The sequence below is a fragment of the Eucalyptus grandis genome, chromosome 8 (assembly GCF_016545825.1).
Source record: "Eucalyptus grandis isolate ANBG69807.140 chromosome 8, ASM1654582v1, whole genome shotgun sequence".
NCBI classification, from domain to species: Eukaryota; Viridiplantae; Streptophyta; class Magnoliopsida; order Myrtales; family Myrtaceae; genus Eucalyptus; species Eucalyptus grandis.
Genome location: NC_052619.1, coordinates 38,955,425 through 38,970,313, shown reverse-complemented (window position 1 = coordinate 38,970,313; position 14,889 = coordinate 38,955,425). Strand labels below are relative to the sequence as shown.

The 14,889-nt window shown below is 39.0% G+C and overlaps 1 protein-coding gene across 3 annotated transcripts; it reads right to left on the bottom strand.

Annotated features, from left to right (window-relative positions):
• Positions 1-2,045: 2,045 nt before the first annotated feature.
• LOC104414375 (non-lysosomal glucosylceramidase) lies at positions 2,046-14,309 on the bottom strand. Of its 3 annotated transcripts, none has more exons than XM_010025452.3 (19): positions 13,691-14,309; positions 13,117-13,227; positions 12,922-12,978; positions 12,693-12,769; positions 12,499-12,598; positions 12,189-12,262; positions 10,903-11,003; positions 10,731-10,834; positions 9,213-9,266; positions 9,066-9,121; positions 8,938-8,976; positions 6,979-7,120; positions 6,604-6,788; positions 6,182-6,249; positions 5,885-5,957; positions 5,300-5,361; positions 3,901-5,164; positions 2,588-2,820; positions 2,046-2,314 (listed from the first exon to the last, which is right to left on the bottom strand). In XM_010025452.3, exons 1-19 carry the CDS (start codon positions 13,769-13,771, stop codon positions 2,295-2,297), a joined length of 2,901 nt encoding a protein of 966 aa, XP_010023754.2. In that variant the 5' UTR covers positions 13,772-14,309; the 3' UTR covers positions 2,046-2,294. The 3 variants fall into 3 exon arrangements, with proteins under 3 accessions (XP_010023754.2, XP_010023755.2, XP_010023753.2); XM_010025453.3 differs by having other exon boundaries at positions 2,046-2,308; XM_010025451.3 differs by having other exon boundaries at positions 2,054-2,820.
• Positions 14,310-14,889: the final 580 nt, after the last annotated feature.

The following is a 14,889-nucleotide window of genomic DNA, read 5'->3' as shown; positions in this document are numbered from 1 at the left end:
CACGTAAGGATGTTGCCCAAGCCAGCCCATCAGATAATCGAGCCGGATAGGGACGGCCGAGGAGGTGCCGTCCGTTCTGTAGTCGTCTCCAACTAGCGTGTGAGCCTCATGGGATGAACCTCTTATATGATGGGGGACCTCATTGCCTCCATCCGAAGGAGACGAAGAAGACATGTAGGAAGGATTTTGCAGTCGGTCTTCAAGGTCGAAACTCATGTAATAAATGAAGATGTAATCTCAGGTTGGATTTTTGGACCGAACAATTCCCTCATTGATCTTAGGAGAGACGAATAATCCTAATGAGATAAAAAGTTTAAAATTTCCAAATGGCAAAAAAAAAGGTTCCAAGATGCACTAGTTTTGGGCATTAACATAAATATAATTTTTCCTTCACTCAACTTTCATGATTCTATAAATATCTTCACCTCACTTGATGTATCCACAAGGCCAAATTTAGCTATTAGCAAGCTAGTCTAGTGCTGCCCGTGAACCCAGGCGATGATCGCCTAGGGGTGTATGACTAGCGATGCTGCTTAAGGTCATCCAAAGGAGGCTAGCTGATCGTTAGATCTGGCTAAAGACAATTGAATTCCGTTACCTAGTAGTTTGAAAATTTTGAAAAAAAAAAAAATAGCAAAAGTCTTTTTACAATATATTTTACCAACCACTATTTACATTTTAAAACCTCTTTCTCCTAAAATCTTTACATTTTTCCAAAGGTTTTTCCCAACCTATTTTTAAGTGGAGATAGTCTAACGTTGAAAATTATTGAAAAAAAAAATACAAACAAGTGGGCCTCACTTGGCCTTTGCACTTTAATGGCGACCATGTCCTGCATAACATATTACCTAGGTTGAGTTATTGGATCGCTCCAAACCCTCGGCATTTAAGACATGAAAATTGCAAGAATCCTCTCCATAGATGATCCCAAATTTGTGTGTTGCCCAAAACAGAAAAGGTAATTTTTCTTCGATTCAAGAAGCGACGAGAACATTAACCAGAATCTGAGCTTTCTTTCTCCAAAAGTGGGCCCTGTAAACTCTTTAGAGGTAACACAACTCCTATGGAAAGTGACTAACACAAGTGACGCTAATAACAACTCGCACTTAATTAAGATATGAAATGATTGACTTGATGGTGAAATGCCAATCGTCTTCTACGAGATCCCGAATTCGATTCACACCAAAAAGGAAACTTCAAATGGCTCGTGCTGCATTATCTAATTTGTTACTTCCATCTCGGGCAGCAAGAATAGCGTCGCAACCTATGCAACGCAAGCCATCACGCGCGGACCGTCTCCTTTCCATTGAAAGACCTCGAGCTGTTCATTGCATGAGAAAAGTGGTCGACGTTTCCCTTGAGGAAGAGGAGGCATAATTCATGCCACCACTCGTGGAAGTTCAATGACCGCATGCGATCGGTGACCTTCTTTAAGGTGCCACGCATGATTTTCGCCTTCAACCAATGCCAGCAATGTCGGACTTCCGGTTTGGCGACTTCCACGAACGAGAAAGGGGTCATCGAATCTTACAGAAAAAATCAGGAAAGCGACCGTACCGCTTTTTCTTTCTTTGTTTATTTGGGGCCCACGACTTTTTCGTTTCTGTCCCTACTTTTGCCCTTTCCCGTGTTTCGGTCCAGATACAAAACGGACAATTGACAAAAGCGGGTTGCAACATCTATGCAAATTCGAATGAAAATGAATGGTCTCAAAAATAACTTTCTAAATATAATCGCCCGTATCTTCAATCATTTTTGTGCGCAATACGGATAATTATTTTTAGAATAATATATTCTACATCATTTATTACCCTTAAAAGCTTGGAAATATGATAAAAGACATGTAGAATCCACGAGTCATATGGACGGCCGCAAAGCAAAGCAGCTCTTGCTATGGAGGATTGTGAATTGTTAGAATTGGACTTTCCTTGCTGGAAGAAAAGGTTTCGTCGTCTCTTGTATTTAAGAAATATTCTTATCTAAAACAATTTTAAGTTTTCCCGATATCGGTTAGTCGACAAGAGTTTCTATTGTTGATATACATATCCAGAAATACTATGATATATATGACGCATAATATTTTTATGTTATGCTCGTGAACTTTTATTTTTAAACTATTTATAGTTGCTTTGGCAACTACGCCGAATACCATCCAAAGCAAATAAGCAATGATTTGAAAACAAAACCAAATTCTTCCGAGGCACATGTATGTTCTGCTTCCGACAATCAACCACAGAAAATGGGAGAAGCTTTTTGCATCCCTGAAAAATCCTGGAATGGCGAGGTTAACAGCATCACATCTGGCCTCCTGCATCTTGTCAAGTAAAACAGACTGAACATCACAGTAGACTATAATTTTTAAGCGTACCGAATAGGGTCGGTTTTTGCCTAAATAAAGATGGAATATACAGTGAATGGCGCTGAGAAGCATTCATAATTCATTCAGCAGTTTCTTCCCTAGAAACCTCCCCCGGCATTTTACTACAGCCGAAAGAGGCATCAAAGGAAGTAGAATGACATTTCTTTACAGATTACGAATAACTTAAGTGTGTTAAGTCTTAACATGTACAGCGGAATGAGGAATTACCGAAGCATCCTGCTCTGTGAGCAACTATCCGGACACCTGATCCATTGCTAGAGGGCCATGAAATCATGGGTGACGAGCAAATCCTGTCCATCATGTTGATATGAGGGGCCTCCATAATTGCCTTGGGTAGGGACAGTGCCCATTGCATGCCCCAAATTGAGAGCGGTCTCATGTATATTAAAGACCGAAAATGTCCATCAATGGTCCATGCCTCAGGTGTCTGGAACCAGTAACTGCATGTAGAAAATAGAAATACCGTAGAGAAAGTGTTATCCATAATTTAAGATGACCTCCAAAGAGGAATCGATCCAAATGTTCTCTCATGGGGAAGAAAGGGGTAATAATAAAATAAAGTTCGGGAGTTTCCCAAATCATGCAATAAAGCCCGGGAGTGTCTGAAATCATGCAATTTGAGAAGCTCAGTTTTCACATAAGACAGTACAGTTAGATGCAGCGTTGATCACATCTCAAGCATGGTATAATATCCATGCTTCAGTGTAGAACCAGCCAATGCTTAGGAAGCATGAGAATTACGATAAAACCGAGTATTAAAACTTTTCAAGGGTCAGTAACAATTCATGAAATTAACAAAGCTGCAATGCAGCTATTCTACAGAGCCTGGCAGCTTGTTTGGTGGCCTTGAGTGACCTTCCATGTTAAATTAGTGCTTGATAGATATGAATCCTAATCAATGAAGTGTGACTCGCAATACTTCATTCCAGAGCTTTAACTCAAGACTACTTCAAAATCGTAAAGACAATGATACTCAGCCTATTTGTTTTTCTTTTTCTCTTTCTTACTTCTTCTATATTTGTAGAGACCATAACTTATTTTTCATGCACCAATTCCATAAGTATTTTTGTATGAACCAAAAAAAACCAAAAGCTAAAACCAAATGGAAGAATGGAATAAGCCCCAGTCATGAGTTTTATCATCATCAGCAGCAGCAGTGATCTAATCTTGCACTACACATTATAAAGAGATAAGCCAGTCATATTCCACATTTCCATCAGAAGAAGCCACTGGAAGTTTTACATGCGAAACAAATTAAAGCAGGTGTTTCTGACAACTACTTCTTCTCACAGAGACTAGACAAACATTGTTACATCAAAAATCACTGCTGAGACAACTCTAAGCAACAAACATCTGCACAAACAGGATTAGCTACAGGTTTAGTGCAAGAAAGAATAACAAAAGGAGAATCTTCACCGCCTATTCTGACCTTTTGGCAATGAAAATGGAAATAATCATGTAACAAATGGCAAGCATAGAAACTAATAATCTGTTAACAATGAAAATGCTCTTTAACTTACCCGTATCCTTCTTCTGACCACCCAGCAAGAAAAATGCCTTCAGCAGTGGTAAATGCCTGTTCTTCCATCCCAGCAAGTATCATATTTGCTGCCACTCCATAAGTCACCCCTGTCCATATTTCACGTGATTGCATGCAGGTCTCATCAACCTTCCCATTAGGATGCATTCCATTTACAGCACCCATCCTGCCACCCCTTACTTTCATTACATTGAAATCATAGATCTTCTGAAGGGAACTTCTTATTTTACCATCATCAAAAAGAGGAGGCAAGCCGGATGATGCAGTATACCATTGCCCTGCAAGCTGATCTGCTTGTATAGACTTACTGTTACTGCTTGCACCACTGTCATAGTTAAAATAAGAACCATTCCACAATTTTGCTTCAAATACTGGCTTTGCCTTCAAAAAAGTGGCTTTGCACCATTCAGCAAAGTCTTTGTCACCTATCTGAACGGCCATTGCAGCTGCAGCTTGAAGTGCAGCAAGCCACAAGCATCCACAGTAGGCACTGATGCCATGGACTGTCCAAGTATCATATGTTTGGTCTGGAAATCCATCATTTTCTATAAGACCATCATTGTCCCTATCAAATTGTTCCATATACTCCATGGCAGCACGAACTGATGGCCAAACATCAACTCCAAAAGCCAAATCACCAGTGGCAGAAAAATCTCTATACACCTGCAGCACAAACTTTGGATTCAAATCCTTCCACTTACTCGTATCATGAATGTTATATGCATTCATTTCATTCCATGGGTCATGTGTTCCCAGATCGTGAGGCACAGCTCCTCTAACCTTACGAATTCCCCAATGTCCTTCTGCGAGAAATCTTACTTTCCTTCCGTCTTCAGATAGAACAGCTTTTGCAAAATCACGCTGAATACTGAGTTCGATTTTGGGAAAAAGCTCAAGAAGTGCAAAAGATGCATAAAAGTGAACATCATACGTGCACCACATAATATATTCCACTCCTTCCAGATACAAGAACCTGCCAACATCATCTTCCTCATTTTGCGGGTCTAAAAATGATACGGAATGAAAAAAATCCATAGGATTTCCATCCTCAGTGCTCGCCAACTCGTCTTTGCAGGGTAAACCAGCAAGTACTGCTCTATCACTTTGATTTGATCCAAATGTAGCAGAATGCTCTACTCGCTCTGTGTAATCCACTTTTCTTCCTTTAACTCTCATATTTTTCTCCTCTAGCTTTCTCGTTGTACGTGGAAGATTTACCGTGTGTTCATCAGGCGACTGAGAGTCTGCATTAAGAATAAATCCATTCATTCATATACTTCTGACAAAGACACAAATGCCAATTAAAAAGAATGAAAAAGTTCAGGGTGATGGATCCCTTTAAGGAGATAGATATATAGTATGAAGACATGGTTTACTACCTATCCAAACAGTTCCACCAGCAACTAAAAAATAGAGCTCATTGAACAGTGTGAACTTGTACCTGCAAAGGTCCAAAAGAATATGAGATCAAAGAGGAAACATAGTAGAATCGAACATACATATATATAGAAAAATCTAAACTACTAAAACCTTGAATCTGCATCAAACCTACATCTGTCATGGGTAGGATCGAGTCAAAATATAATACTGCAGAAAACTTAAAATTGAGATTCTGACAACAAATATTTTTCATCTTAATGAAACAACTGCTCTAGAGCTGGAGAACAAAGAATACTAGCTACAAGCTTCTCAAAACCACATTTGCTCTAGCCATTTAAATTAAAAGTAGGTCATTATGAATTTCCATATTTTGTTAGACAAATTCATTTATAAATAAGCCAAGAGTGCAGGGCCTGTGCCCAATAATCTCTAAATTCCAGAGCTTCAAACAACCCATACTTATGCTCTGGAAGGTACTCAAGCCAGCCAAAATAAGGTCATACAGGAACATCTCCCCCCCAAAAAAAAAAAGAAAAAAAGAAAAAGATAAGCATAAATATTACAGTGGACAGAATGAAAATTACCACTCTGGAAGCCTTTCATCATGGAGGATAGGATTTTGCCATTTTTCAATTTCCTCTTCCCATTGCTTGTAATCTAACAAAAGATAACATGATGTCAGGTATGGTTTTGGACCAGTTACGCTATCATGATCCAGAAAGAGAAATGTAACGTAACTCCCACACCATTGAAACAGTTTCTGTAAAGGTCCTACTGGACGAATTCAATCCAATAGAACACAAATAAACTAAGGGGAGAGTATCATGAGAAAATTAAGAAATTAAAAGGAATTGAGCACTATACAGTGAAATGGAGCTTACTTTTCAATGCATCATGAACTAATTGATGAGCTGCTCTTTCAGAAGTGCCATAATATTTGGTGTACCTCCTGCAAGTGAAAAGAACCTCAAATCAGAATACACGATTCTTTATTATCAGCACGTAGGCAGGCCAAAGAATAAATGAATTATCGAATAGTTGATCTCAAGCAAAGCATTCTGAGAGCATGTTCGAGTTAATTCAAATAAAATCCATGATGCCTAACATTGGTGCAATTTAAAAAGCTGATTTTTCATTCTCCTGGCGGCAAGAGAACATAAATATGGTTGAAAAGTTATATCTCAGCTGCACAAGATATACATAGAAGCATGCATTGTAATATAACAGACTATGGGCACAAACAGACCCCACAAAATATATCTTTGCAGGTATCTCAAGAAAGGTTGCACGGGAACAAGGTTACCTATAGTACAAGCTTCCCTTGAGAAATTTCACTTGTGGAGAGGACCATGCAACAGCAAATGCAACAGTGCATTTCCCATGTGGTTCCACCCATGCAGAAGCTGAAACTGCAGCGCAGAGTGTTTCTCCTACCGAGGAAGGCATAGTAGGCCCACTACAGAAATTCCCCTGATCAAACTGACCATCCTAGGATGTGGAAAATAATTAATGCAGTCATGAGAGTGCCTGATATCATTCAATGGAATCTTCAAATTTGACATATAGCTAGACCGTGTGATAGCATAGTCAAACTAAGTTATTTTTCCTCAAGATTAGATTCTTATGCTGGAGAGAGACAAAGCTTGACCATCCTACAGATTTTGGAAAAAAAAATTACCCGAACCATAGTCCTCCACATGTCCTTTGCTGTAATGCAGCTCCCTTGAGAAAGCCCAAAAGAAGGCAAGATAGTGACATTTACGTTCTGAGTTTCACAAGCAGCTATTGCAAAAGTAACAGGAGGATTCCCTTTTGCTGTCCTGCAGCCACGCAGTATCTCTCGTTAACACTTGAATTTGCTGTTACTGACTTGGGAAGAAAACCGAAAACAAACATGCTTGCAGCTGGCACCCAAATTTCATCATTGCACATTTCAAAGGATCATATACACATTGCCAATCTAGGGATGAGATGAGCTATGAAGAGTAAATGAATGCTTCTTGAATTGTGGATCTGGCTGACACATGTATCCTAACTACAATCAGACCAATAGCGAGGCATATATGACTAACACATGAAAGCTACAATATACATTTGCATATTTGAAAACGGTACAAAGTGTAGGCAACATAAAACACAAAGTATCTAGGTGACACGAAACAAAACTAACTGGTGCTACGGAAGATTAGATTTAACCTAACAAAGAAAAAATATATCTTGCTGTGTGAAAACATTAAAAAGTCAGTGAAAATGTCTTAAATGCAGCAAGATTCATAAGGATCCCAAATTGTGATATTTTCCTAGTTGTAACGAGCTTCTGGTCATTTTCAGACAGTAGCCTTTGCTCATTTCCTTTCAAGTTATTTTCAGGAAGCAAATTTAATTTCTTTCAATGCACTGATGACTTGTGCTTTTCTGCGCTCCCAACTTTCAAGAATTCTTGCCATGATCTGTGTGTGTGTGTGTGTGTGTGTGTGTGTGAGAGAGAGAGAGAGAGAGAGAGAGAGAGAGAGAGAGAGAGAGAGAGAGTGATAGGGGCAGAGAGAAAAATTCCAAAATCCCAAGCTGTCCCATGTAATTTAGCCAAATTAAGCTCTTCAACATTCTGTGCATATGATTTTTAAAGATTTCTATTGTTTTCTTTTCATCAGAAGCCAATGGCATGAAATCGCTAGAGGGCTAAATTTTCAGTCAGCTGCATATTTAACAATGGAACAAAACGCACGGAGCTGAGAACTGGAAAAGTTAAATCTTGGGTCAGAAGAGCTACGTTTTGTGTGAAAAAGGGATTTGGTCTGTTTGCTATATCAGCAAGATACAAAAGGATTTTAAATGTTTAATGATTTGCTTATTACATGAGTTAGTGCAGGGATCTGAAAATAAACAGTCAAACTTTTCCCATCATAGATATTAGATGAGCTGGAAATGAAGATAAGGCAAAACCCTAAGAAATAGAACCCCAAGCTGCAAAATGGATGAGAAGAAGCTTTATAAGGTTCTGCAAATTAAACAAGCTAATACTAAGATTCAAAAATTAAGAGTTAAATTTGTTGGCCTCTCCTTAACAAATGAGCCAAACGAGCAAAGAAAGAACTCAGGGGCTAAAGAGTTGATGCACATGTGAATTAAATGCACGGCATGGGTTCAATTCTCCACACCACCAAATGCAGACAACCCAGATTTGAGCCACCATGGCTTTCGCTTGCATTTTACTTGGTCAGTGGTAGCTGTGTATTTTGTGAGTCCTTAGAAGCATTGATTAAAGAGAAGCAATGTCACTAGTAGTCACAGTGTTACTAATGGTCAAAGTGTAGGCATTTCCTCAGAGGGGTAGCATATTGACATACTTCACACTGCATCCTCTGGATCCATGTATTGCAAACTTCGTTCAAATATCAAGCAAGTAACTTTTTACAGAACGGACTTTAAATTTTTTCCCTTTTTAACCAATTTATATTTTTCTTTTTGGGGTTTGACTGTGGGCATATATGCTTGGTTGGTGCAAGGAGCGCGAAGAGGGAAGGAATGATGGATGATTCACCTCAAGACCTCAAGTTTGACCTCTCAAAGACAACGAATGAACAAGAGAAATCTGCAAACCAACCGTCACATAAAGCTACAGGGTTTGATCACTTGCTTGTGATGCAGTAGTACTCCAGAGACTCCATCTTCACCGCTATCATGTGAAAAGATCAAAGGAAAAGGTCAGACAGATTTCAGAATTTTCAGGTAAAAAACTGAAAGACATATGCCACGTTCACTCACGTGAATGGTTCATTTACATGGTCTCCTGACAAGTGTGAGATGCCACCAACTGAATTCTGCATAAGCAAATAATCATGATCTAACTGAATTTCTGAATACTCACTATGTATATGGTAAATTGATGGAGACAGAAGAAAATGATCATACCGCCCATGTAAAGAGAAGACTCACTTTTGCTCTTTCCCTCCCAGTGTTCACCAACTACAAACAGATGAAAACAATAGATAGTAGAATGAAACCAAATATTGGAAGTGACATTTAAATAGCTCAAACAGTTGCAGAACCAGTGCGCATTAAAACCATGAATAATCATATCTTAAATCTTCCTACGAATAGCAATTATTCCTTACAACCGTCAAAACCAAATCTCTTTCTAACCAACGAAAGTCGCGACTGAGAATCAATTTCACTTAAAAATATGTTTGCAGAACCACCAATTCTAAAGATAAGTTTATTCCACTGACACAGGTTAGCGGACCAATTACAACCTAATGAATCTAAAATTGCATGGTGAGGGATGTTCCAAAATTAGTAGAAAAACTCCCAAAATAGGATTGCATGATTAATTTACAACAACTTCAACATAATAAGACAGGGTAGACTGAAAGTGTAAGCGAACCAAATAATTCTCTGCTCAACCAAAAAGAGAAAATGAAAAGAACTCCCTTGTGGAAGTTACACCAGTATTTGCAGTATAATGAAGAACTCATAATTCAGAGATAGCAGTATGGGTAACAGCTTTTGAGGGTTCAAATGAAGAGATCCTACAAATTTGTGATCCTCTGGAAGCAACCTAAACACTTTAGATGAAATGAGAATTAAAAAATCCTACAAATTTGTGATCCTCTGGAAGAAACCTAAACACTTCCTACAGATGAAATGAGAATCAATTGAACAGTAAGTCACAAAAAATATATGGGAAGTGTCTTGCATCCATCTAGCAACACATTTCAACAAAAATCGAAATCAACATCATTTTAGAGGGGGCTACAAACCTAGGAACTGCTATAAAGAAGCTATTCCTAAAATGCACACCAATCTAAACCACTCAAGCAATTGATAATCTCAACCTTCATGCTTAAGGAGAGTATATATACAGGATGTCTTCTGTGGAAGAATTATCCCGCATCGCTTGCCTATGAAGTTTGTTTGGCCCTTCTGTTTTTTGTGTCATCCCCTACCTTTTGATACCAGACCCAAGTTCAACCCCAAGTTTTGCAGCTACCCCTTCATCAATTTCATGTGTTGTTCTCAATCTAGTTTACACATGCGAAGAGCTCTTAAAATATTTTCTATCCCTTGTCTATGAAGTTTCAATATACAGATAGTCTCCCGGCACCCAATTGCTTATGCTTGTTAGTTGGATATGTCATCAAGAGTCATTCTTCACACCTGTATCAAATATATTATTTCACATGTGGTTAATGTTTGTCCTATAACCTCATTCGTCAATTTCACATTCTGTGCTTAGTCAGATTTGCATGCGAGAAGAGGTGTTAAAGGATTATCCCACATCACTTGTCTATGAAGTTTGACTGGGGCTTGTATGTGTGTAGTTGTTCTCTGCCCAATTGTTAAAGCTGTAGCCTGTCAGATTGAATATCCTAAAAACTACATTGTTAGAAAATTCAATGTGTGATGGTAATGAGTTCGCAAGAGAAATACCGTGTAAACAAAAACTGCAGTAGGGAGACTGCTATCTTTGTAATTATGTGGTATAAAAGGTGATATCTGACGACAAGACACCTTCAGATCTGGATCCGGTTCGCCTGACAATTCATTGTTGTTAGCATAGCAAGTCACAGACATTCGAGTGAAGATTCTAAGACTTAAGTACCATCATAAATTGTCCACGCCCTTGGAAATAAAGCATGATATGTCGAATTCTGGCCACTAAGGTTCCAACCCCAAGATGATATTCCATAATCGTCTTGTTTCCTGCAAGATCGAAAACACAAGTAAAAATAACATTTGAGTACCTCCAAAAAGGATTCCAAACATCGAAGGATCAAAAAGCTATACCATAAGTTTCATCAATGACATCTTAAGTCCATGAATGTTCAAATTTCCAAAAAGATCCAAAACATAAGAAATCAGCAGATCTTTGGGCTGCTTCCTTAAAATCTGCCAAGATAAATTTTAGTTCTATAGTAAATATGGAGCTACTCCTACATCATTCATCCTGTTTGCAGAATGATTAAATCCACAATTGAACATTATATAATAACATGATTTGGTTTTCCATTTGCAAGGATAGAAAGTCCCCCCCCCCTTTTTATTTTTCGCTAACACACAACAATAGAAAAAAGATAAAGAAGCTCATTTATAAAGTCCAGACACCAATTCCAAAAGCCTGGGCAACCTTTAGGACTGCAGGAGTGTGGTTATGAGGGAACAACACTCCTTGCAATTTGCAAAAGTGGGAATGGAAAAAGAAAAAGAAAATGAAGAAACTAATAGACAACTACGATAGATCTTTTAAGGAAACCTTCCCTATGCCCATTATGCACCAGTTCTTGACAAGTGGTTAACCAGCGACCGCCGTAGCTGGTCACAGGCCGAGAAGGGGGAGGGGGGGAGCACGGTTGGTGAGCATCATCGACAATTAATGATGATGGCCAACGTCATCCATTAATAGCACTAACATCTCTCATTATGACGGCTCCTTTCTCCCTCTTCAATTTCTCTCTCATTGATCAAATATTATATATTCCCCCCACCATCCCTTCTCTTTTCCCTTGTCTTTCCCCTTTCCCCTTTTACCCTATTCTTCCCAGAATTGTCCAGCCAATCACTGTATTATTTTCTATATGGATTTATAACTCCAATAACTGTTGGTCAACCAGCATCAAATAAGATTCAACTATTAAATCCACTTTGATATGAATCCATAAATAGTAACCAAATACTACAGACAAGTTATGCTCATAAGTCCTCAAAGATACTACTTCTTTGTCTCCCTTACTGTCAATGATATGAAGATCGTTAACAAGATGAAGTAACCATAAACCGATGCTGTCTACAATATGCCTCACTGTCTCAATTCCAGCATTTCAGATGAACTACAAAAGAAAAGTATGATTTCCAGCACAAATACAATTAGAAGGTAATCTAAGGTCTTACCCTAATCCTTCATGTTGGCCTGGAGCCAAAACTGATGCATATTTTTTGTTTCCCCCGTCACGAGATATAAAAATCTGTACGATCAAATAATCATCAGAATGCCAGAAAAATTCAATTCGCAAGTTCTACACAGACAAAACTCATTCAATCAAACTTCACCATATTCCTAGAAGTATCATTTAAAGATAAGGCCAGATGTCAACAATCTGATCATTAGAAGAACACTATAAACAGGGTAAATTTGCTACTGTCGAGTAATAAAACAAAATCCTGTAGCAATTACACCATAACTTTGAGGGAAGAGCTTTACAGAGAATTGATTAGCCATGACAGGTGAGGCTTCGCGTATACCGGGAATAATTTGCCATTGCCTGAACTCCCCTCTGAATCCTCTCGATATACTGCCGCTTCTGTGGCATTTACATGATTTTACTCCATTTTGCATGAAAAGGTGCATCATATCATTAATCTTTAGGTGGGACAGATGCATTGACCCAAACTTACCCCATCCCTCCAAGTGGAACACCTTGAGATGCTGAAGGTTTGCAACTTTCTCGAGTAAAAGGATCGATAGGTGCTTTCTACACAGAGCAGAAGCATACTGAGTAAGCTGCAGAAGCTTTTGATGTTACAAGTATCCAGAAATTTTTTAATTTTCCTTCATATGAGCTCTGAAGGTGTAGGCAGCCAGTAGCACTCTAAGGAGGAGAGAGAGAGAGAGAGAGAGAGATACCCTCCCATAAGCTGCCTCCTCCCTGATGTAAGACCATAGGCGAATACCTAGTCGAACCTAGAAATTTGAAACTTTAAATCATAAGAACGAGAATAGTGACCAAAAGAATTAAAAACAAAAGGAATTGTCAAGGGTGTGCATGGCTTTCTGTTAAAGTTTACTTGAAGGTACACATGAACACCACAAAAGTCATACCATTTTTATTGCCTCCCTAAATGTTACACTGAATTCCTTAAGAATATTTGCATGACTGTCCAGTCTTCTTCTCCATGCGTGTTCGGGTGGCGCAGCACTATCAAAATCAAACTGCATAAAGGTCGGGGTAATCAGTCTAAGATGAACGTTGTCAAACCAACGAGCTACTTTGACGAGGACACCAACTCAAAGCTACAAACATATTAACACACCATAGGTCATGATTATGTTAAAGATTATAATGCCCCCTAAACAACGTCGTCTCTAGCCCGTTAGTTTAGCAATGTTATATTTTGAAGGAATAAGCCACTGAATGACAAGTTCATTAGCAACAATAGCTGGTGATGAGACAATTTTCAAACTTTTCACTTCAAATATGAGTAAACAGATCTTTGACCTATAAATCGATCTTAACCTGGACAGTAAGAATTGAGTATATAACGACGACAGCAAAAAGAATTCAGCTCAAATAGAGGAAAAACAACAAAACGTCCTCAGACCCAGCTCAGCAATCAATAGCAGACCCCAATTTAATGAGAGAATCAAACACTGCAAGATCAAGTTGGAAACCCACCAGCTGCAAAGTAGCCCTGCTGATATATTCTTCAGGTGGCCATGAATGCTTCCTCCGCTGGAATAAATTGCTACCCACCATGCTGACTAACCTATCTTACTTCTATGGCGGCCTCACACAGACAATCAAAGTAAGACTAACCACTGAACACTCGTCTCCGTGACACACCCTCGAATCAATGAAGCCGCGGAAGAGCCCAGAGCCTCCAATCTCGTCATATACAACATCTTCCGCACCTAAGCTAGTGTGCAGCGAAAGCGAAGCGACCAGAAACGTCCACTCCACATGAATTATACTAAAAAAAAAAAGAAAAAAGACAAAACCCACAACGCACACGCACAGAAATCGGGTCCTCGAAGATCTTGAACCGCAATCAACTCCCACGTGTGCCCCTCACTTCAAGCCACTATCCTGGAAACGAAATCAAGAATTTGGAATTGAGCGAATCAAGAAGTAAGACAGCTATGCTGATCGCGTTCTGGAACTCGGAATTTGGAATCAAAAGAGGCTTCATGGAGGTGCCACGGTGGATTCGCCAGCAGAGGATCGATCGCCCGTCAGCACCTGAAAAGCGGTTCGGTCTCTCTCCCTCTCCCTCTCCCTCTCTCTCTCTCTCTCTCTCTCCCTGTCTGCGTGTGACAGATGTTACGCAAAATCGTTGCCAGGTGGCCAAGGGACTTGAGTGGAAAGCAAAGAAAATAGAAAGAATATTCCGCTTGAGAATAATGAGAATTACGATTTTTAATAAGATGGCAAATGAACGATCAAGGTGGAATTGCAAAAATGGCCAATGTAGAATTATCATATTCAATCTTGATCCACGTACTTCAGTTTGTGATAAATTGACTTCAAGCTTTTTATAAATAATGGCAAAATACTGATAAAACGTAGTAGTGGCTCTCCCCTAAATAATCACCGGTTAAGTATATATCTTTGAATAATTGTTTGGCCCATATGAATCGAATTAGGTTACAACTTTAGCATTAGGTTATTTAGTTTTCAGTATTAATCTTGATGCCACGTTTGATCTTGGGATGCTTAATTGGTTGGTTTTTTACCTACATTTAGGTGTTTGGTCCACGGGAATCGAACTTGATCACAACAACTTGGGCTTAGGTAATTTATTTTTCCATCATTAACATCCATGCCACATGTTGATTTGGGATGCTTAGTGGACGTTCTATCTACATTTGAGTGTT

What these genes read in the sequence shown, in the direction of transcription:
- LOC104414375 (XM_010025451.3), bottom strand. Translation starts at nt 13,771, where the DNA reads ATGGTGGGTAGCAATTTATTCCAGCGGAGGAAGCATTCATGGCCACCT. An exon ending in CTGCAGTTTTTGTTTACACG is followed by an intron (nt 9,267 to 10,730) that starts GTATTTCTCTTG and finishes ATCTGTTTGTAG; the next exon opens with TTGGTGAACACTGGGAGGGA. An exon ending in TGGTGGAACTGTTTGGATAG is followed by an intron (nt 5,165 to 5,299) that starts GTAGTAAACCAT and finishes TTCTTAATGCAG; the next exon opens with ACTCTCAGTCGCCTGATGAA.